The sequence below is a fragment of the Electrona antarctica genome, assembly GCF_951216825.1.
Source record: "Electrona antarctica genome assembly, chromosome: 1".
NCBI lineage: Eukaryota > Metazoa > Chordata > Actinopteri > Myctophiformes > Myctophidae > Electrona > Electrona antarctica.
Genome location: NC_136806.1, coordinates 38393880 through 38417369, shown reverse-complemented (window position 1 = coordinate 38417369; position 23490 = coordinate 38393880). Strand labels below are relative to the sequence as shown.

General features: G+C 41.9%; 3 protein-coding genes across 4 annotated transcripts in view; 1 reads left to right on the top strand and 2 right to left on the bottom strand.

The window, feature by feature from the left end:
- ints6l (integrator complex subunit 6 like) overlaps positions 1 to 3414 on the bottom strand; it is a 28113-nt gene extending 24699 nt beyond the window's left edge. The window contains exons 1-2 of the mRNA XM_079502830.1: positions 2967 to 3414; positions 2776 to 2853 (exon numbers count right to left, since the gene is read on the bottom strand). Of these exons, the coding sequence (XP_079358956.1) occupies positions 2776 to 2853; positions 2967 to 3077 (189 nt within the window). The 5' untranslated portion in view covers positions 3078 to 3414. The remainder of the gene's footprint in view (positions 1 to 2775; positions 2854 to 2966) is intronic.
- Positions 3415 to 9740: 6326 nt separating this feature from the next.
- Positions 9741 to 15053, top strand: mospd1 (motile sperm domain containing 1). Of its 2 annotated transcripts, none has more exons than XM_079500375.1 (6): positions 9741 to 9868; positions 11343 to 11653; positions 11982 to 12057; positions 12322 to 12554; positions 13026 to 13185; positions 14420 to 15053. In XM_079500375.1, exons 2-5 carry the CDS (start codon positions 11500 to 11502, stop codon positions 13154 to 13156), a joined length of 594 nt encoding a protein of 197 aa, XP_079356501.1. In that variant the 5' UTR covers positions 9741 to 9868; positions 11343 to 11499; the 3' UTR covers positions 13157 to 13185; positions 14420 to 15053. The 2 variants fall into 2 exon arrangements, with proteins under 2 accessions (XP_079356501.1, XP_079356500.1); XM_079500374.1 differs by having other exon boundaries at positions 13021 to 13185.
- Positions 15054 to 15697: 644 nt separating this feature from the next.
- Positions 15698 to 21676, bottom strand: pabir2 (PABIR family member 2). Its single transcript, XM_079504498.1, has 10 exons — positions 20574 to 21676; positions 20245 to 20323; positions 20085 to 20138; positions 19878 to 19921; positions 19731 to 19785; positions 18564 to 18668; positions 18279 to 18364; positions 17753 to 17817; positions 17492 to 17579; positions 15698 to 17331 (listed from the first exon to the last, which is right to left on the bottom strand). Exons 1-10 carry the CDS (start codon positions 20708 to 20710, stop codon positions 17193 to 17195), a joined length of 852 nt encoding a protein of 283 aa, XP_079360624.1. The 5' UTR covers positions 20711 to 21676; the 3' UTR covers positions 15698 to 17192.
- Between the last annotated feature and the right edge of the window lie 1814 nt (positions 21677 to 23490).

Sequence of the window (23490 nt, the reverse complement as noted above, 5' to 3'; positions counted from 1 at the left end):
GAGGTAGCAGACATTAATTTTAAGCAGCGTGTATTCAAGTTAATTGAGGACAAATCCCTCGTAGAAGTCATATAGGCTAGGCCTGGGCAGGTCTCACACTCAGTAACTCACGCTACAGCTTATTTCACCCGTGTGAAGTGAGGGGCGCTCTTATCATCATACATTATCTCATTCTGGCCAATCACAATTTGTGTCCTCACTTTTCCGTCTTCACTTTTATCTTCAATGTGTGTGTTTACACAAACCTGTAAAGCTGGCCATAGGAGGGGCTAGCACCCCTCAAAGAATTCCCCCTGCTAACGTTCTATCCACCACAAAGCGTCAACAATGTGTTGCACTGTTGCCCAAACACAATCACCTGTGTTCACCAGTTGGAAGCCGGCAGGGAAAGGTGTTCTCTGTCACTGTGCTAAGTAACAGAGAACTGTTCCGTGGGGAGCAGAACTGGCAGGAATAACGTGTTCCGTGCACAACTACGACCACTCAGTAAAACACCTTAATGACAGGTGAAAAAAACATATGGCAAATCAGAGGATATGTGGTTGTCTACACACCCCAAGAAGACCAACCATTAGGTCTGGCAGTGACATACGTAACTATACAAATATTGGGGAATGCAGTCACTGACTTGTGTCTGTGTGTGTGTGTGTGTGTGTGTGTGTGTGTGTGTGTGTGTGTGTGTGTGTGTGTGTGTGTGTGTGTGTGTGTGTGTGTGTGTGTGTGTGTGTGTGTCTGTAACCCCAGGAGTGGACTGCTCCCATGAGTCATCCCCCCATCTCCACCCACAGTAATCTTAATTGAATGAGAGTTCACAAAAAATGCGAATAAACAGCATAAATGTGGGATATGTGAAGAATCAGCTTCCTCTGTCCTTGCCTGTGTTCAATTTAACCCACTGTGGAGAATTATTGATGGAGCGGTCTTAATTGAGATTATTAATTATTTGAGAAATGCAAATAAACTGCTTAAATTTAGGGGAAAGTGACGAATCGGCTTCCTCACTCCCTACATGCCAATGATAAATGCATGACACTTGCAAGTTCACAGGACAGAATGACATGAGTTTTGCCTCATTGATGATGACTATTTCATAGTATGATGATTAATAGGGTTATAGCAGGATAGAAGGAACTAGGACATAGGATTGAATGTGTAGGTTCCAGCAATTACTGAACAAAAACAGTGGTAGATGATCAAAATAAACAAATTCTTCTTTGCTCTAACTAATCTCTGCCAGTCCTCTGTTCAGAGTTGGACAGACTAAAGTTAATGTTGTTCATTTAATAATAGTTAATCTAATTCAGTTTGTTCATGGCTCTACTGAGCATGACACATACAACTGCAGAAGAGGAGTATACTGTCCTTTTGTATTGTGATGATGCATTTAATCTGACATACATTATAGCTAGTGGCTGAAAGAATAATTGTACCGTTTGGGAACTTATAAAAATGTTCTGCAAAAACATGTTCAAAGTAAATGTAACTGCAAGCATGAATGAAAATGCATGCAGCATGACATTGACTCATACAGTACATTTCCATATTAAACACAGTGACAGTACATTATTATTACTTTCACTTCCACAATGTGATCTTTGGCCTTCAAACAAATAAATAGAAAGAATTGAAGTACATATGTGAATTGAAGTATAATATAAGTACATGATAGTAAATGAGAAATTCACCATGGCTTCAATAGGTCTATTCTATATTGCAGACAATGGCTATGACAATGGCTATCATTAACCACTTAAGCTCTATTTTATACTGGTTCCTAAAATTGCCAATGTACAAGCTCAGAACCTATTCTATGATGGTGATGCGTTCTGAGCTTGTAGATCAGCTTTTTTTTTTTTTTTGCAATTTCACCAATGACATGACTAAAAGCGTGACAGTGAAACTGGTTGGTTGTTTAGCAAGCCGCCCTAAATAGTTTTTGTAGTGCATATAGTATATAGGGCTTCATAGGATCAAAGAGAGGGAGCATGATAATGGCCTGCAGATGTAGAAGGATATGTGGCAACTGACAAGTCATAAACAACCAACAACAACGACCTGAGTTATGGACAACCTGCTTGACATGAAGCCACTGAAAATAATATAGCAATAATTCACACTGAGAGAGTGTGTGTGAGTGTGAGTGTGAGTGTGAGTGTGTGTGTGTGTGTGTGTGTGTGTGTGTGTGTGTGTGTGTGTGTGTACTGTGTAGTACTTCCTGCACAGGACAGAGACCTGATGATATCACTATTTCAACTGATTAATCATGTGATACATGTTAAGTGAAGTATATAGGAATTATATGACATGATTATCAACTTTCTTTCAGTTCCAGATTTGGCCAATCAAAGGCAATGCATGGAGGTCAGCCATAGAGCGGATGTAAGGGGAGGGGCGTGGAAATGAGGGGCAGGTGACTTGACCAATCAAAACGGCAAAGGGAGGCGCGTGGGGATGAGAGGCAGGTGACTTGACCAATCAAAACCACTTTATGTTGAAAAAAGGAAAGAAATGACAGGAAACGGGTGACGTCAAAAAAGATAATAAATCTCTCCGCCTCCATCTCAACGCTAGAGCTCTTTTCAACACAAAAGCAAAATGTCCGCTGATGGTGACGGTCACGGCAGCGCCGCTCCGGCTCTGCGGCTTATTAAGAGTATAATAAATCCGTTTTTCGCCATCGTGGAGCCCGGGTACAAAGCAGAGGGACAGTAAAGTCTCACCGACAGAGAAAAATGTCGTCGACTTGGTCAAATAAAAATGTTTATGACAGTTTACCTTCACTCCGTATGGCGGATCATCGAATGTTACGAGCATGTACCTGTCGCCTCTACTAGCCGGGTCTCGGCCACGCAGCTGTCAAAAGAAAAAACCAAACAAATACAGAATTAAAAACCGATTTTTTTGAATCCAAGGGACCTCTCGTAACTATATTTGCAAAATTCCGGGTAAAATGAATCCTTGTTTACCTTCATAAAGACCTCAACCGCGCCTTTAGCAATGTCCAGAAACGTCGTACCCAAATAAGTGCGCTGATTCATAGACGCGGACGTGTCTAACAGGAAAAGTAGAATAGGCATATTTTTTTTAAATGTTGAGTTTAACTTGCTTTTAAATGCTTTCTAAAATACCTATTCATCGACATATGAGCTATACGTGCGGCCAGGGCGTGCACACATGTGTGTATATTATTTTTTTGTTATAATAATCAGACCCCCCCCCCTCCCCTCCAGAAAGAGGGTCTTTTCTATGTCTCTGTCTGTCCCCTGTCTGTGTGCCACTGCTCTGCTCAGCTCAGCCTCCTGTTCGTTCCAGTGCTCACACACTCCAGCAGGAACGCCTACATAAGAGGACGTTTTGGCCTTGAACAGAATATGTAAGGCAGCGCTTCCTATAACTTAATTAAGCATTAGTGACTTCTTGCATTATCTGACTTTGTATGTTGTTTTCTTTCGGTTTACTTTATTTAAAATATATATATTACTTTTTTGTTATTTTGCTTGGGTGCTTCATCTTAAGCTTTTATACAACATAGTATAATAAGTATACTTCCCACTTATTGACTTTTAGTTTGTAGGTTGCTCGCTGTGTTTTTCTTTACTTTATTTGTATTTATTCATGTTTTGCCTATTGTAACCTCAGAGAGCCCACCCTCAATGTATTAATAAAGGTTTAATAAAAACAATTATCATTATACTGTGTGTGTGTGTGTGTGTGTGTGTGTGTGTGTGTGTGTGTGTGTATATATATATATATATATATATATATATATACAAACTTAAAACAAATTTATAAAACTATGGGAATGTCTGACTGAAAAAAATGTAAATAATAAAAAGAGAACACACATGGCTATTTCTGGTGCATATTTCAAGGTAGCCTAAACTCTTGCAGGTTTTCTCGACAATAGACCAGCGTTTTTAATGTTACGTGAACTGAAAATGTACCAAAACCTTACTTACCATAGCTTAATTTCTTCAATCAAAGAGCTGATTGTGTGTGTTTTTACTTTTTATTTGTATTTTGTATTGATTGTACAGTATGTGCCCTTTGGGTGGGGGAAACAATTCGGTCAAGGCACAAATGTACCTTATACTACACGTCTACGTCCCACCTCCACAGTCTTATTGGCCGAGTCCCGTTGCTGCAGCCACGCCCTTCTTTGCATAAATAATGTATAATGAGGTTGACATGGTTTCGTAACCGCCCACTTTCTGCAAAATCGCATGGGTCGGGTATGGAGAAAGTGTGAGAACATATTGTTGTATTTTGTTTTTGCTGCCATGTTTACCACCCTACGCCCTACCGACAATAAACACTACACTAATAACAGCTCTCTCTCTACCCCTCTCTCTCGCTCTCCCCTATATCTGGCTATCTCTGTCTCTTCCCCTCTCCTTCCCATCTCTCCCCTCCCATCTCTCTCTCTCTCATATCTCTCTCTCTCTCTCTCTCTCTCTCTCTCTCTTCCCCCTGTGGGGCGACTGTGGCAAAGGAACTCCATGGGTCGGCGGTTCGAATCCCGGCTCCGAAGTGTCCTTGGGCAAGAGACTGAACCCCAAATTGCTCCCGATGTGCTGGTTGGTACCTTGCATGGCTTCCGCCGCAACTGGGGGAACACTGGGCAGACAGAGTTCCATGGCGCTCGAAGCGGCTGCTTCGTCGGCCTGTAGGAAGGGCCGGGCCTGCCATTGGCCCTTCAAGACGAACATTTGACAAGTAATGATAATTCCACTATCATCATCCTGCCACCCTAATAGACAGCGCAACACCCCATCCTTTGTCCGCCTTCTCCTACCAAACCACACCGTTTGCACACATCTCACCATGCACAACACCAACAGCATGCCTGTCCACACATCAACCACTACTTTGCATCCATGCAACTGTAGTACAGTACAGTACCCATTTTTAGGAAATAACACATTCTTGCGCAAGACCACCAGCCTACGTCAAAATCGTCACCACTTTGCCGAGTTACGCCAACTCCGTTCACGTCATGGGGCCAGTCCAATGGCGCATTGTAGTATACGGCCTTCACAGTGACACACGCGTTATTTCCGACCCCTCAATGTCGCTCCGCACCGCTGCGGAGGAGAAAAACGGGGGAAAAAGTTCTGTTTAAAGTGTGATCATTTAGGCTGACCTAGGATCAGGTTAGTGTTGCAGCGACACGAACGGCTGTGTTACGTGTGATGCTGATTTAGGATCAGCAGCGCATGGTTTTGCCTTGCGATGATTTGAATGAAAACACCGGCGTGCAATTATACTTTATATTACGACCACGGATCCCAACAACAGTGTTGACCTCAACGAGGTGAAAGCAAACTAGCAAATCAAATTAATATAAGAAGGATTAAAGCAACCATGACAACATTCAGCCAAGACCGGTACATGCATGATGTATCTGCTTCTGCTAAAACTGATGATTGTGTGTAAAAAAACAAATGATCCGTTTGGTTACTTTTTCAATGCACGCACGCTGAGGAGACGAGAAGAGACGACTCTTTTTTTCTCTCTCTCACCCTCTACTGCAGCGCGCAGACTCTCTCTGTCTGTCTGTGTCTCTCTCTCTTTCTCTCTCTCGCACTTTAATCATAAAATGGTTATATTATTATATTTATGTCTGCCTGGCTCAGCTGGGTCGGTCTCTCGGAAATCATCGGATTTCGGTCGGACTCGGCGCCACAATTTGCACAATTTGAAATAAATCTCGGGACGGGTCGGAATCGGACGAAATTGTCACGGATCCATTCGGGTTCGGTTTAACTATTTGCTAATATTTTCGGAACTGGTCGGAATCGGTAACATGTCACAGATTAATTTCGGATTTCGGAACCATTTTTTGGACCCGTGAGGAGCTCTAACACACACACCCGATGCCAAGTTCTTCCGCGCATTATTAAATGTATTACCCAGTCCCACCACGGATTCAACGTAACCAGTGAGTGAGTGTGTGCTGCAACGTAACTCTAGGATGAGCCGCCCGAAGGGCGGCGAAATTCTAGTAATTATTATTTGTCCAATGACATGAAATGGCACAAGGGACAGACCCCACAAAAAGACCACCCCCAAAAATCGGCACCCTTTTCTCGGCTTTGGCACGGCCCTGCGTCACACACACACACACACAAACACACACACACACACACACACACACACACACACACACACACACACACACACACACACACAGCACACACACACACACACACACACAGTACACACACACACACACAGTACACACACATACACATGGTAAATAAATAAATAAAAACAATAAATTAACACTGAGTGATTGTCACATATTGTCACATATATTTTCACACGCACGCACGCACACACGCACGCACACACACACACACACACACACACACACACATACACCAACTAGCCAATCCCAGCGCGACAGTCTCTCAGGGTATGGGACTGGACTGGACTGGACTCCTTCGCCCTGGTGTATCTATCCAGAGCCATAGAGTAAAGACAGAGTTACGCAAACTCCGTTCACTTCATGGGGCCAGTTCGAATCCCGGCTCGGAAGTGTCCTTGGGCAAGAGACTGAACCCCAAATTGCTCCCGATGTGCTGGTTGGTACCTTGCATGGCTTCTGCCACAATCGGTGTATGAATGTGTATATAAATGCACCATTATTTACCATTTACCCCCTCTCTCTCTCCCTCTTGTAATGATCAGTGGGCGTTGGGAATTATAATGGTGTTATTTTGGTGGAAAGGAGATCACACTTCACAGCATACTGTAAGCAGATATAATTCTCATTCATCTTCCATCACCGTAAAACAACGCAGTTACAAGAAAGTCAGTTGGAGGGCATCACTTGACATTGACAACCCATTGATGTAGCGTGTGTTGACAGTTCAATGCACACCAATGTCCTTGTCTGTCTGGTGCGTGCGTTCGCACGCACACACACACACACACACACACACACACACACACACACACACACACACACACACACACACACACACACACACACACACACACACGTCAGGCACGTGCAGAGGGGGGGCTAGGGGGGCTTGAGCTCCTGCACTTTTGCCTCAAAGTGCCCTTTCCCTAAAACACAAACCTTTTTTTCCCCCAGTCCACATAAGGGCATGTGGGGGGGCCAATAAGGTCTTGTGTGGGGGGCCAATATAAGGGCTTGTGTGTGGGGCCAATAAGGGTTAATGTGGATTTTTTTTTTACTCTGTCCCAGAAATTGGGGAGACACTGGGGAGGTACTGTGGAGGCACTGGGGGGACACTGGGGAGGCACTGTGGGGACACTGTGGAGGCACTGGGGGGGGGCACTGGGGAGGCACTGTGGAGGCACTGGGGGGGACACTGGGCACTGGGGAGACACTGGGGGGGACACTGGGGAGGCACTGTGGAGGCACTGTGGAGGCACTGGGGGGACACTGGTCACTGGGGAGGCACTGTGGAGGCACTGGGGGGACACTGGGGAGACACTGGGGAGGCACTGGGGAGTCACTAGGGAGGCCCTGGGCAGACAGTAGCGACTTTAAGCAACGACGGATACGGCAGTCGGCTACGGCAACCGGAAATGGATCAGTGCTCGATACATAAACCTGCTCTCCGTCGCAGCCCTTTCTACTACGGGAGAACCTACACTTACACGTAGTGTCTACAACGCCATGTCATAACCATGTTTATTGAAATTATAGCTGTCATACATTTACACTGATTGCTCCATCACCTCTCTTATGCTGTGTAATGTGTTGGCATGCTCTGAATGAAGAAATAACACTAATACCATATGTCATATTAAACGGTTTTAGAATAACACAGATTGCTCCAGCACCTTCCTCTTTCCACTGCTGATCATGTCCATCGCATGTAAGAATTAAGCAATATATATATATAAAATAGCAGACACGCAACGGGGTGTTTTAAAAATAATAATAATGTGTTTATGTTTGACACATGCTGCATGGACGCGTCACCATGGCAACCAATGTCGCCGGAGGCTGTTTGCTTAACGATTTTGACAGCTACGGCATGGGCGTCATAGCCGCCGTACTTCCGCATAGCGGAGCCGTCCTGAAAACCGTCGTTGCTTAAAGTCCCTATTGGGGAGGTACTGGGGAGGCACTGGGGGAACACTGGGCAGACAGAGTTCCATGGCGCTTGAAGCGGCTGCTTCGTCGGCCTGTAGGAAGGGCCGGGCCCTTCAAGACGAACATTTGACAAGTAATGATAATTCCACTATCATAATTATTATTTGTCCAATGACATGAAATGGCACAGACCCCACAAAAAGACCACCCCCAAAAATCGGCACCCTTTTCTCGGCGTTGAGCCCCTGCCTCCTCAGTGCTCTCTGCACGGCCCTGTGTCACACACACACACAAACGTCACACACACAATTCAATTCAATTCAAAGGGCTTTATTGGCATGAGAAAACATACGTTTACATTGCCAAAGCAGAAAGCACAATACAACAATACATCAATACAATCAAAACAAAAAATATGTACATTTGAACGTCAGAGTCTTCAATAGATCAATTTCTATATTGTACCAAGATCACTGGATGCAGGTATAGTGCAGGAATATACACAATGATTAGTCTTTAGGGTGGTTGTGTTCCGTTTGATATCCTTCTCCTATCACAGCAACTCACAAATCTTGCTGCTGTGTTTGCACATTGTTGTACTTCGCCCAGCAGATATGGGAGTTTTTTGTCATTGGTCATGTTTTCAAAATCTCTGTGTGTGGTTGTAATCTGTGGGAAGTATGTGTCTCTGATGTCTTGGTACAATGGACAGATGGTTAGGAAGTGTAGCTCGGTTTCCACTTCATTTTGTGTGCAGTGGGTGCATAGTCTGTCTTCTCTCGGGATACAGGTCTGCCTATGACGGCCTTTCTCGATCGCAAGACTGTGCTCACTGAGTCTGTACCTAGTTAGGATTTTTCTTTGTTTTGGGTCGGTCACGGTGCTCAGGTATTCTGCCACTGCGTATTCTCTGTTTAGGGCCAGATAGCATTCTAGTTTACTCTGCTTTTGTGTTGCTTCTTTCCAATGTGTCAGGTAGTTTTCCTTTTGCTGTTTTATAATTTGGTTTAGTCCAATGGGTTTTCTATCTCGTGGCTCTGTTTGTGTTTGTGCCCGGAGTTCCAGGGCCAGCTGGCTGAGGGGGCATCTCTCTAGAGTTTCACTGTGTGTGAGTGCCTTGTTATGGAGTGCATCTAGGTCGCTTTCTTTTAGGTGGTTGTAGAACCACACACACACACACACACACACATACACACACATACACATGGTAAATAAATAGCCTATAATACAAAATAAATAAAAACATAAATGAACACTGAGTGATCAGATCAGATATCAGTCACATATTGTCACATGTATTTTCACGCACGCACACACACAGAAATGCATTGGACCCGATTGGACCATAGAGTATATAAGGATTGGACCCAGGCAACAGCCCAGCTTTAATTATCTTAAATCCCTTTAGATTGTTTTGTAGTAATAGTACAACATAAACACTACAGAGACTTTAGTTGGCAGTTGGCATGTTGCACACATGCCTAAAAATGCTCTTATTTGCGCCGCCCTCGTTGAAAACAATGTATTTCAAACTCCAGCTTGTCCCTCTCCAGGCTGCATGAACAGCGCTCGAGCGCTCGGTTTCTGCCCCCTCAATAGCGTTCGTAACTCTTCTATTAGATGGCTCTGGGGGTGTATCCAGGGTGTATCATGGGAGTGTATCCCAACATGCACCGCGCGATCTGCAGCATATTATTGACAACAAAGAAAAAAGCCACAGAAACAAAACAGGGAGGACCGACCATAACGAGAATTTGTTATTAACCCCGTTTAGTGACGACGAAAAAGGTAAAACGCAGTTTGTTATGTCTTTATAAACCGCCGCATCGTATCGTGGATAAAGACAGTGTTTGTGGTTAAACAACTGATGTTTACCAGTCAGCTAACGTTAACCGATGTTATACTAGAACCGGTGACTTTTATAAATGTGTTCCCCCCCAGACGTCGCTGTTCAACATTATCAGGTTTCACTCTTATGTCATCCAGGCTGTCATCAACATAACATCATAGTTATGCTATTGTAATTGATAGCGGTTAAAATGGTGCAGGGTTATATTTATGCCTATTGCAAAACATTAACGCAACATTTTTCAAAAGATAATAAAATATGTATTTTCTCTTTTGAAATCTGACCAAGTGTGACCTGCCACTACCTCAAAGGCCCATGGAGCAACAGTATTCGATAGCACACCAGTTTTGGTGTAGTGTTAACAACATTGTCATGTAAGCATATAATGTTACCTATCTCTGTCACTGCTCCACGAGTTAGAGAGAGGGCCAGGCTACACTTAATAACTTATTTAGCATTGTAACTTAATACCATTAATTAATTCGGTATTAGCTATACCAAAGCTAAACTATAACTTAACCAATAAGTTATTCTTATACAACTAGCAATTATACAGCAAACGTTATATTAACGCTTTCAGATGTAACTATGCTAAAGTGAAACCTTAATTTAGACATTGAACTTGTCTAAAACTGTGCAATTGGTTAAATGTATTTATATTCATTATTATGAATGGTAATAACATGGTAAAGTGTTGCGACATCCAAGTTCAAGTAAACACACCCACGTGACAGCAGCCATGTAGAATTCACATGGCAGCAGAATTGGTTCTACTTGTTTGTTCTCTTTGCAACTCCGACTCTGTGACTCTCACCATGGAGATCTAAGGATATGGGACCTCTGGCAGTTTATCTCCCCCATGAGGTTTCTGGGAGAGAAGCCAGAGCAGGCTTTATGTTAAACCAGCTTGTATTTGTGTTGTCCTATGATTTACGCAAGATTATAGTAACCATAAGTAGAATGTAAACTAAACTACAATGTAGCGCTGTGTGCCTCAAATAAAGTAGGATATCAGTATCACTTAGTATCTGTATGGGGGGGGGGGGGGGGGGGGGGGGGGGGCGTATAGGCTCTAATATTCGCTACACAGTATATTTCTATCTATCTTTGAAAAATTGCAGGCGGAGGAGCGGGGAATGCGCTGCCCGGAATAGTGTAGAAACGAGTACTTCGCGTCTAAAAAAAACATGCTGTCTTAAAACATGTATTTGTGGTCAATAAAATAAAATATTTATTATTAATTATTATTAATTAAATAACAAAGTGAACAAATAACCAATATACTATATACTTGGTATTACTTGCATTGAAGAAACTAGTAGCAACTGTCGAAAAATGTGACAAGAAGGGGTTAGGTGGAGTCTAGAGGTTCAGAAGTGAGTGCTTTTTGTTTTTGTTGTTTGTGTGTATTAGAGCACCATCTTTATATCATGGTCATGAAGAGTTGACGACGTCAGGAAGTGTCTTTCCCACCTGAGGGGGGGAGCTTGTGGAGAGGGACAGAGCGGGGGGAAGTGGGGGGGGGGGCAGTCAGACGGTGGAAGCGGAAGCCAAGCTCAACTGAGGGCCAATGCAGCAGCAGAGCCGCCAGCCGGAGCTAGTGGAAGGAAGCCTTCCTGTGTTCGTGTTCCCCACAGAGCTTGTGTTCTACGCCGACGAGCAGTCTTCTCACAAGCAGGTCCTCACACTCTACAACCCCTATGAGTTCGCCCTCAAGTTCAAAGGTCAGTAGATATAGGAAATGCCTGCATGTCCATCCATGTACATTGTCTATTAAACTGGGATCAACTCCTTTTCAGTTTTCTGATCCGGTCTAGAGTGAATATAGCTTCACACCACCAGGCAGGCGGAAACAATTATTATTGTCTTGGTCAGAGGTGTCATTATTTTAGGGCCTAACCATAAACCTGCGTGCGTGTATTGTTTAGTAACTATTAGTGACTGCCTCACGCTTACGGAAACATAGGTTAGGATACCATGGCTATTTACTTAGTTAGTTAGTCAAACAAATCTATCAGTTGTCAAACTGATCATCTGTTTGTCTCTGGTCAGTGCTGTGCACAGCGCCAAACAAGTACACTGTGGTGGACGCAACTGGAGCCGTGAAACCACAGTGCTGTGTTGACATGTGAGTAAACTTTTATGTCTTTATTATAGTGTTATATAATAAGTATAGTGTTATATCGACATTGACTACACACGTCTAAAGGTGTGTGTGTGTGTGTGTGTGTGTGTGTGTGTGTGTGTGTGTGTGTGTGTGTGTGTGTGTGTGTGTGTGTGTGTGTGTGTGTGTGTGTGTGTGTGTGTGTGTGTGTGTGTGTGTGTGTGTGTGTGTGTGTGTGTGTGTGTGTGTGTGTGTGTGTGTGTGTGTGTGTGTGTGTGTTTCACTCAGAGTAATCCGACACAGAGATGTGCGGGCCTGTCACTACGGCGTCTATGACAAGTTTCGGCTACAGGTGTCCGAGCAGAGTCAGCGGAAGGCTCTGGGTCGTAAAGAGGTGACAGCTACTTTGCGTCCCTCTGCCACACAGGAGCTGGCAGGCACCCGGCCTCAAGAGGAGGAACGCAGGATGAAAGAGCAGTTGGCAGACAGTGTGTTCTTTGAACAGACCGCATTTCAGACAGGTACAAACATTTCTGAGGTCATTTGTTATCCTTGTCACTAGATGGCACCAAATACAAACCCATATGTGTTGGAGTGAAGAGTTCAGATTCAATTCAATTCAATTCAATTCAATTCAATTCAATTCAATTCAATTCAATTCAATTCAATTCAATTCAATTCAATTCAATTCAATTCAATTCAATTCAATTCAATTCAAATAGTTAATAATGCACAAAGTAATGTTCACTTTTAACTGTGTTCCCTGAGTAACTGTATGTCTAATTAACTGCATACAGTATGTATGAAATTGGCTGCTTATTGCACACCTATCAGACAACATGGAGGGAGTCTTTTATACCTTCCCAAATGTTTTAAATGTGTTGTTACTATATATATATATATATATATATATTCATATATATATATATATATTTCTTTTTTTTTGTGACTTGTGTGCACTGTGCGTGTGTGTGGTGTGACTGACAGAGCAGAGCCGTCCTGTGTCCGGAGGTCCCAGCCTGTTGACAGTGCTGCTAGGGCTAGTGTGTGTAGCCGCTCTCATGCTGCCGACCCTGGGGGAGAAAGAATCGACTGTGCCTGTCTACCTCCATATAAGTGTTAACAAGAAACTTGTAGCTGCTTATGTCCTTGGTGAGTGAACCACAAAATGTGGCTAGTTCAGATGTAACTGTGTGTTCACGGTGGGCAGATGCATAGCAACAACAAAAAGCGGCTCGATTACATGCAAAGATGCAAATACACACAAATTCTCACCTTGCAAATGCCACAAAGACTTATACACACAAATTATCACCTTGCAAATGCCACAAAGACTTATACACACTAATTCTCACCTTGCAAATGCCACACATTTTACGTCACTCGCATATTTGTGCAAATTCCAAAAGTGTATCAAATGTATAAAGCGGTGGACCGGCATACACTACCTGGGGAGACCTTTAAATAGGACCACTTGACCCTTTGCGTCCCTATTCTGAGAATATTGGGTGAAAATAGTTGATCTACAAGGTCACTTGGAGAAGGGATCTTGTATTAAGTGGCAAACCTATTTGGTGTAGACTAGAGGGAAATAGGATCAGGAGGACTCTGGTCAAGTATATTGGGTTTAAGTGGTTAAAAGTGAGATGGAACGACCCTTGCAAATAGAGATAGAGAGTAATCAGATCAGTAAAACATTCAACGCTGCCAGATAATCATTATCCTAACAATGGCAAATATCTGCCATTTTTTCATATGGATGGTGCTGTTGTAATTGTTATTAAAATAGATGTTTTAATTGGATAAAATATACTGTGATGTTTTAATTGGTTAAAGCTCTATTGTTTCATTTACTTTAGTGAATAAAATGTTATTTTGTCCTATGTATGGTAGAGTATGTTTATACAATATAAATGTTATTTTGTCCTATGTATGGTAGAGTATGTTTATACAATATACAATTGGGGTGGTTATGTTTTGTCTCCCTGCTCTGCTCGTCTATTGAGACATTTAGATCCTGTGTCCAAGTTTCTGGTATGACACAAACTATAACATGTTATTACCCACCGCTACGTTACATTTTTGTCATTACGTTACACAACATTACATGTTCACGTTATTTCTTTTTTAATGGATCAAGTGCAACACACAACCTAAGATTGAGTTTATTACATAATGTCAAAAGACACATACAGTACGTGGCTTTAAATTTGTTTCCATTTGGTTTGGTCAAATTCATGCAATTTCTTCGGTCTAAGGTGTGGTGTACAACAAACAGAAACATTTGCTTAGTGGTATAATTACTGTATTTGTCTGTATGTTGTATTTAAAATTCCTTTTCTTACATTTAAGCTGCATGCTGAAGTGTTTCTGTGACTTGTTTCAGGTCTTCTAACGATGGTCATCCTCCGTACATGACGTGCTCTGGACCGAGAGTAAGGAGGAACATGTTTAACGTTGACACACCCAAGGCGAACACATGATCCAGTGGGTGTTTACAACAGGGGGATGCCCCCCCACCCCGAAATGTACACTTTAGTATAATTGTTTTAATATATATTAACCTAATATTGAACTGATGCAAACAATAGAGACATGTGTGTGTGTGTGTGTGTGTCATCTGGGGGCCCTGGCTAGGTTTGTAAACAAACACAAGGGCATTGAATTGGTTGTTTGGCATCATATTGCTGTCTGTATCTCCATTGCCATTATTGTAACAGAATATGGTAAATAACTTACTTGAGCCTTTTGTTACACAAGCCCAAACATAATGTAAATAAAGCCATTAAAAATGTTATGGTCTTCAGCTGTAACAACCCTTATATTGTTGTCTACGTAAAGCTTTTTTTTAAGTGTAAGTTCTGATTACTAAATGCAGTTACTTGCATGTGTGGATACTTATTTGAATGAGTTGTACTTTTTCAGCAGCAATATGACAGTTTTACATGTCACCAAAGGAAGTTTTTGCTGTACTATATCAATGCTCCATCAAATGTCTAATAAAGTCTCAATGCATCTGTCTGACATTGTGATTACTAGTGCAATGCCTATTCAGAACACATGAACGGTGCTGGAGAAGCACCCATCTCTGGTCGACTTCACACTCAACACTGCACTTCCTTGGATCCTCAGCAATTCACCCAAGTATGAAGTGGATGGGATGGGCCTTCTTTTAACTATCTAATTCTAACTGGTTACATATAGAGCACCTTATGTGCTTAAAATTAGGACTGGACTGCTTGATGAATACAATTATTCCTGTCATCAATTGTGATCTTAGACAAGCTAATTTAGTCAAGTAAAAAGCACACAACCACGTGTGTTTGCCTTTATGTAAAATAATAGCGATGGATTTTACACAATGTTCATCTTTATAAAAAAATGGTACCAAAAGTATTTCCGAATACCGAATCATATCTTTAGAAGAAATAATTTATTTTGTCTACATTTTGATATGATGGCAATGTTTGCAAGCAAAGCACATGTGTAAGACCTAGGACAATCTGGTTCCTCAGACAATACTGACAAGTGGAGAGATCTTATTTTTCTTCAGGGAAAGACATTCAATATATAAATATAAATCCACCCAAATATATTTTTCTTAACAAAAAAAGGTTCAGAGATCATACTCCAAGATAACGTATTTACAATCATTTCATTTCCTTAAGTTTTAATGTAAATTTGAGGGTCCTTGTACACAGACTGAGACATGACAGGCTGAAATATACCATGCAGGCTTAAACGGATCTGGTTGATTTCCGAAGAAAAATAAAACTGTCAAAAGGTTTACATTTACAAAACGTAAATATATGTTGACCAAATATGACAGCAGACATGACAAATGTAACAGCACCATTTTGCTTTAGGCATTTGTTTACTTAAGTTTAAACATGTACAGCCTATAATTTAAGAAAATGACACATGCTGGTTTTATAATGGAAGATAGAAAGTTTGACCAAAATCAAACAAGGGGGAAAAAAAGAAACCACACCAAAACTTTCACAAACCAGAACAATGTGCCAGCAGGGATTTGAGGAAGAAGCACATAAACTGCAGCACAGCTTGCAAGTCTCCAATAACGTCCTGAGCACACACAGGATTAGTAGCATTTAGTGTTCAATCCCTCACAGTGGTGACTAATATTTTATCTTCATCTACTGGGTCAGTCTGCTACCCAGACCATAAAAAAAGAAATCACAGCAAGTTAACCAAAGACTGGTTTATTGTTTCACCACAGTTGACAGCCTGCAGGAGATCCACCCAAAACACAAATTATTTTACAGTAAGGATGAGGGGGAACTCAACTCATCATTGAACCCTGTGGAAGTAGTCACATTTTTCTAATCCACTCCTTTAAAAAGAAAATAGTTTTTTAGCTGTTATGCCTGCATTCATCGCACAGCCAGTCAAAGTTTTCACTATATATTTTTTACAAGATTCATATTTACATACTTACATACTTTACAAACAAAGCAAAAAACAAAACAATAAGTTAAATCCTTTCATACAAAACCTGTAGATTTGAGTATAAACAAAGGCCTGTGGATGTCAGTTTTGTTCCTGCACAAAATGGGAACACATTTGTAGTTAAGTGGACATTGTACATATCCAAATACTGTAGTCATTTGTTTAGTTTAGGGGTTTTTTTGTCCAGTGTTCAATGTCTTTCTCCAGTGGAGAGAACTGGTGTGACAAATACATATAATCACAGAAGCACCGTATGAGATCCACAACTAGCAGCTGGTGCTCAGTGTTTCTCTACACAGCAGACATCTTCCATGGCTTTCCATTCCATCCAGAGGAAAACAGCCCTGCAACAGCAAACATGGAAACTCCACTAAGCCTACATGACTGGCAGATCCGAGAGAGAGAGAAATCTCTGTCCTCCTTTAGAGTCTCTTGTGATTCTGTGTTCACTTTGGGGACAGGTCCTGGATGATTCTGTGTTCACTTTGGGGACAGGTCCTGGATGGAAGCGAAGGGGGAGTTACTCACTTTGGGGACAGGTCCTGGATGGAAGCGTCCTCCTTTAGAGTTTCTTGTGATTCTGTGTTCACTTTGGGGACAGGTCCTGGATGGAAGCGTCCTCCTTTAGAGTCTCTTGTGATTCTGTGTTCACTTTGGGGACAGGTCCTGGATGGAAGCGAAGGGGGAGTTACTCACTTTGGGGACAGGTCCTGGATGGAAGCGAAGGGGGAGTTACTGGAGGAGGGCGACACCCCCTCCATCTTTCCAGGGGAGTCCGTGGAGGAACTCACACCACTGCTGAGGCTGCCGTCCAGCAAATCTGGAGAGTGACTGGAATAGTTACAGCAAATTAACATACAACATTTGATTCCAAATACTTATGTGACGTTTGCCAGCGACTAGGACTTTAACCTGTACAGCTTTATAGCAATGAGATTACTGCATTGAACAAATCAAGCACTGTGATGATGATCTACATGAAAAGTCATACCAGGAACTGTGGTCTGAAACATCAGAAGACAGCATGGTGGTCGTACCCTGGAACAACCTCTTTGGTTGGCTCTCTGTCTCCATGTCCCCTGCAACACACAGACAAACTGCTTTCATAGGATTCAACACTACACATGACAGGAAGTGGCTCTTACTTTGTGGAATTCTTCTAAACATTTCATCCTGGTTTCCATACAATGCAGTGCCGGGCGTAGAGCACGCTTTCTGGAAGGTTTATGAAAGGCTTGTTAAAGTGACCCACCTTTGCGTTTGATTGGTCCCAGTATGCTGGCTCTGATGCAGTTAATTGGGCTCTGGCTCCGACGGCTAGAGAACAATGGAAAACTTTGTTACCAATGAAGTGTGGTTTGAAACCTTACCAGTGTTGAAAGCAGATGTTTATTACATTTTATGAGATATTTCGTAATATCATTTAGAAGTACTAACTATGTTTACATAGATGGTGGGTATTAGGTTTAAGGCCTATTCATACTCCAGTTTTAGGTGATAAACTGACTACGGAAAATGACAACATGACGTCACTACGCGGTGATAAGAGACTGTGTTCACCCGAACACTTCTCTGTTTTTACTAACCACTATTTCATTGGTCACCTAATCACTTGTGGCACCCTCAATTTTCTGTCCTCACTTTTTATCCTCAATATGTAGTACATTGCTCAGCCTCGCTATGGGGTGCTCAGCCAATCAAATCATAGCTATGGGGTACACACAAAGCTGGGTATAGAAAGGCAGAGAATCACTGAGGCAGAGAACTGAGAAATTCACCTGAAGCGTCGTGTTGGGCTGGGTACTGGGCTCGGCGTCAGTCCATTGCTGCTCACAAGGATTTGTAGTGAAGGAGAGAAACACTGCTGCTCATAGCAAAGACAATGAAAACACAATAACACCTCAGTTATAAGCTCTATTACAATGTTGTCACTTGCCAAAAAGCACATATCTACAAGCAAACAAATTGTGATGAGACACGTTTTTCGGCAAGTGACACCCTCATGTGATGGAGTAATGTTTAAATTAAAGCTGTAGCTTTTTTTTGTCATGTGACAGATGTACCTTCTTTCCAATCCCTCTGGTTGGGGACGGGGCTGGTGACACAGGCACAAAATCGATTCGCTTTGGGGATGATGATGCCGATTTCTCACAAGTGTCTGTGTCACTCTGTAATATATATATATAAACATGCTGATTTATCAAGCCTTCTGAAACAATAATGCAATTAAACCAAGAACACTGGCATAGTACATACAGCGTCTGTACTGTATGCTCAACATAGACAATATGTTTACGTTAGATACATTAGATCATTGGTTCCCAACCTTTTTATACTGAAGTACCACCTCAGAAAATATTTGGCTCTCTAAGTACCACCATAATAACTGGTAATAACTAAAATACAGGAGCGTATTATACCTGCCCTTTTTGTTCCATTCCTAAGCCTAATAATGCTGCTGCTCTGACAAAAGTCTGTCTAATCACTATATCAGGACATAACTGATGATATTTCTAATGTGATTAATCCATTATCAAATCTTCTATTAACGGCGTAATGTCATGCTCATTTCAGCACAACTGGATAGCCTATTTCAACCAATTGCTTGGTCAGAAGAACTACCTGTAATATAAATATTTCATTCCACTTTTGTCTTTTTTCTCGTTTTTTGGACGACTCCTCTACACCAGATATTTTGTCTTGTTATGTATTGTATATACATTTGCTTTTTAAATTATTACAATTTCTAATGCTGTTACAATGTTTGAGTGTAGCCATTGTAATAGTGTGATTCAGGGCGGGCACTAAATCACGTGATTTCCTAATGTAGTTTTTGAATGCTAGTTCTACCTAGTGCAGCACGATTCTTGCTCAAATGTGAATCTTGATTTTCCTCCACAAGAATTGAGATCACGATTCTCACACAATTCATTTTTTCCCCCACAATTCTATTTTTTTCCCGTCGCATTTCCCGTCAGTGTGTTGGTTGGTCGGGCACCAGTGGGTTGGTCGGGCATCATCAGGGATGGAGATGTGGAGACCCTGATGTCATAGTAAATACGACCTGCTGTCACAGTTAAGCCCATATATGGTACACTCAAGACATGCTCCTTATATGGCTAGTACAGAATTCAATCCATGTTGATCTGACCCCCCATGCCAAAGCACGAGCGCTCGCCCAGCAGTCTGCCGGCAACGAGGCGGATGTGTGATGCAAGATAGTTCTTTACCAGACTGAGGCTTTCCTCCCAGGAGTGACTCATCTGCATGGCTGCCTGAACCTCCCTAAGATGGAGACACAAAACCATCTTAACAACAAAACAAATACATTTCTACATCCATTGATTATTGTCAAACTTCACTGGTTCAGAACTTACCGCTCATGAGCAGTCTCCCTATTCATGACATCAACGCCCTCCTCCTGCAAGCACACATACAATCCTTTTAACCACAATAACCTGACCACGGAAATAGCAGAGCTATAAGCTCACATGTTGCATCACGACGCATTATGAGTTTATAGATTGTACGTTATTTTTTCAGCACACAACCTGCATGTGTAACTTAAAATACTGCTTTCTTACTTGTTTGATCTGATGAAGTCTTGTACTAGGGACACGAATGGGTGACGAGGGAACCTGAAAGAAAAGTGAGTAGAGGGAAATGTGTAAAACATTGACAACTATGTTATGGTAGTTACAGAAGTAAATATATTAATTACTGTAATGAAACTAAATTAATCACCATATTTGGCCTGTTGACGACAGTAGTACTGTTCCTTCTGCAGCGCAGGACCTCTCTCTGGAAAACTTGGGAATTGTCACTATAATGATAATGTCACAGATTACAAGTTACAATATATATGAACTACACTGCAGTTTTAGGTCAGGGGGTCTCAAAATGGGTCCATGTTATATTCCAGTTCTGTAACTCTATGGCGGTCATTCAAATGAAAATGTTTAAAGTTAAGAACTTAAGTCAGTTCAGCCAGTTTAATTAGGAGGGGGTTTACTCACTCAAGACAGGCAGGTTAAACAATGGAAATTCTGCACAAGTGAATAAGGGACAATAACCTGAGGCCATTGATCATGGGTGCGCTGTTGGATCTTCTTAGATGTCCATCACTGTGACCCAGTGAAGATGAGATGTCCAGATCCAACTCCATTTTCTCTTGTGGCATCATGACTCCTGGGTTGTTCATCTCGTTCATAACGTTGTTATTATCATCTATCACCACCAACTCATAAGAACTAACTCATCTGGCTAACCAGCAGCACAGTGTTGTTAGCTATAGCTGCCTTCCGAACATTAGCGTTTCAGCTACGAGGATAAAACGTAACATTACATATTTTTAAAGTAGCGTTAGTTCATAAATTCTCCAATCACACAGTCTGTTGTTAATACATGGAACCTAAACTTACAGCATTTACAGGCCTCTTCTCATTTGTTCTAGCGTCCACACTGTTGTCAAACAGAGACAACCCGTTCAACCTCATCAATCCCTACAATCTAAACTACAACTGATCTGTGATCATATCGTCAGAATGACAGAATCTATAACTTTCATTTCATTATTATAATAATTTCCATTAACGTCCCAAGTAACACAATGCAGAATGCAGCCCGCTGCAACTGAAACCTTTAGCTAACGAAGCTACAACACACGACAAAGGATACGACGATGACGTCGAAAGTAAGCCGGAAGTGCTTCAGACTCTTACACACATCCCACACTTAAAGCTATTTTATACTTTCTCGTACGAACCTTACATTGAATTAAACAATAATTACTAAACAAACCGGGTTTTCCACGGAAAGGGCTGTGCGATGGATTAAAGTGCACTTGTTTGTGACGACACTGTACTATCCTTGGCATTAGTATGATAGTATCCCCGCGGTTCCAGCCTGTAGATGCAGATCAACAGACTTTTTTTCTTAAAAAAAAAATAATCAAAAACATTAAACTACGCTAATTACCTGACGCGTTAAATTACACGAACTACTCAGCCGGTCCGTGTACAATGTAATCTTCACGTGTGTCCTATAGACCCCCTCGAAGTTAACGTTATCTAGTGATATATTCACGTTAATCGGTCAGCTGGCGAGTGGCGACCACAGCGCATCGTTAGCTCAAGTAAAGTGAGTCAGTCAATCACACCGATAATGGACAATGGGACTTTCCCCACGGTGGACTTCAAAATAAACATGACGCAGGGTAGGAGCGCCACAATTTGTTTTCATAAATACGCAAAATCTGAATACAACACAGCATTTGTTTCATCATATTAGGTTGTTAACTAAAGTACAGTGTGATTGGAAATATTAATGTTATTTCTATACATTTAGTTTAAATGTAAGAATCCATTAACTTCCGGTCGTTCTCTATCTAGGTATGGTTCACTTGTCGCAGCCTGGCCCAGGCAAGCTGTTTGCATTTTAACATCACTATCACTAGTGCCTACTGCTGCGCCATAAATGTTCCCCGTCATCAACTGTGTAGCTACCACAGTTCACTGTTGTTTGGTGTTATTGTTATACACTTAATAATAAATGCAGTTTAGTATTCTGCTGGAGAAAGTGGCGCTCCAGTCCAGGCAGCAGTGCAGTAGCTTTGTTGTTGCTTAATAAAGTAATAATGCTAGGTAAGTTTGAAAAACGCCACGCCCCCTAGGAGTTGCCCAATGAAACTTTCAGACATTGGTGATCCCCCCACCCCTCCCCGCTATTTTGCATAGAAGGTTTTGCAACTCCTGTTATGTAGTCTGTAGTACTCTGTACTCAGAAACGGCGGGGGGCGACTCCGGACGAGTATACTCTGCACTCATATGAGTGCAAGATAGCATGACATGAAATTCAGGTTAGAGAAGATAACCTGAACATGTCATGTCATGGTTGTTGCGTGACTTGCGTCCTATACAAATATTTTGTCTGATGGTTGCATGATCAAACACAAACACATCAGACATCAATTCCCATCAAAACATGACTCTTTTAATGCAACTGCCACGGTGCAGTGTGACTTCTGGAGCCACACAATTCGATGTTAAAATAAAGACATGTTCCACTAAACCTTACCCCAAGTCCTCGAAGATGAGAACACACATTTAAAATTAAATAAATGAAAGAATACAAATACAATACACTTTCATACTTGCAATGAGTGAGCCATGAAATGTAGGTCCTACTAGTACTTCTGTTTTTAGGTAGATGATTCCCTTCATTGAGCACAAGAGGGCAGTCTAGTAAGTGCCCACTGATCTGGTAGGGTAAGTTTTCTGGTATGGTCCACTCCAGATCAAAACTAACCTCCCCTCCACATCACAGAGAACAGAAAGCACTCATTAAATAAATTAACTTGACCTTGCATTGTACGGAGTCTTTCGTACAGGAGAAAAATCTGCTGGCAATAGATGTGTGAATATTTAATGGCTGAAAGTGTAAAATGCAGTTGAGATTGATTTGCAATGATGGCACCATTGAATGATTTACTATTACAGTATAATAAACAGGGGTCATCACCATGCTGGCTTGTGGTGGACATTTATGTAATAATTGGGGGGGGGGGGGGCGGGTACCGTCCTGAAGTCGGCTCTTCGGTGCTACTGAAAATTTCTAACGAGCCGAAATCATTTCGGCACTACAGCGCCGAAACAGCAGTAAAATAGGAGTAGGCCTATGAATCGGCCCAATGACTACCATAACAGGTCTGTAACTCTGAGTGTACTTTAAATGGACCATTACGAGTCCAATCAGGGTCCATTGGTTCAATTTGTACACTCAGAGTTAAAGGGGTCCTTGCAAATAAAACATTTGAGAACCACCAGTTGAACTCCTAATGCCATAGTGTCATAGTAAATAAGTGCCATTATACATATTCTGAAGAAAACTTGGGAGACTCTTATGATCAACACAAGAACATTATAATGGTGTGTAATAAAGATCTAAAATCTAAAGTCTTTGGCACAGACACATTTGTCCGTGTATGAACAT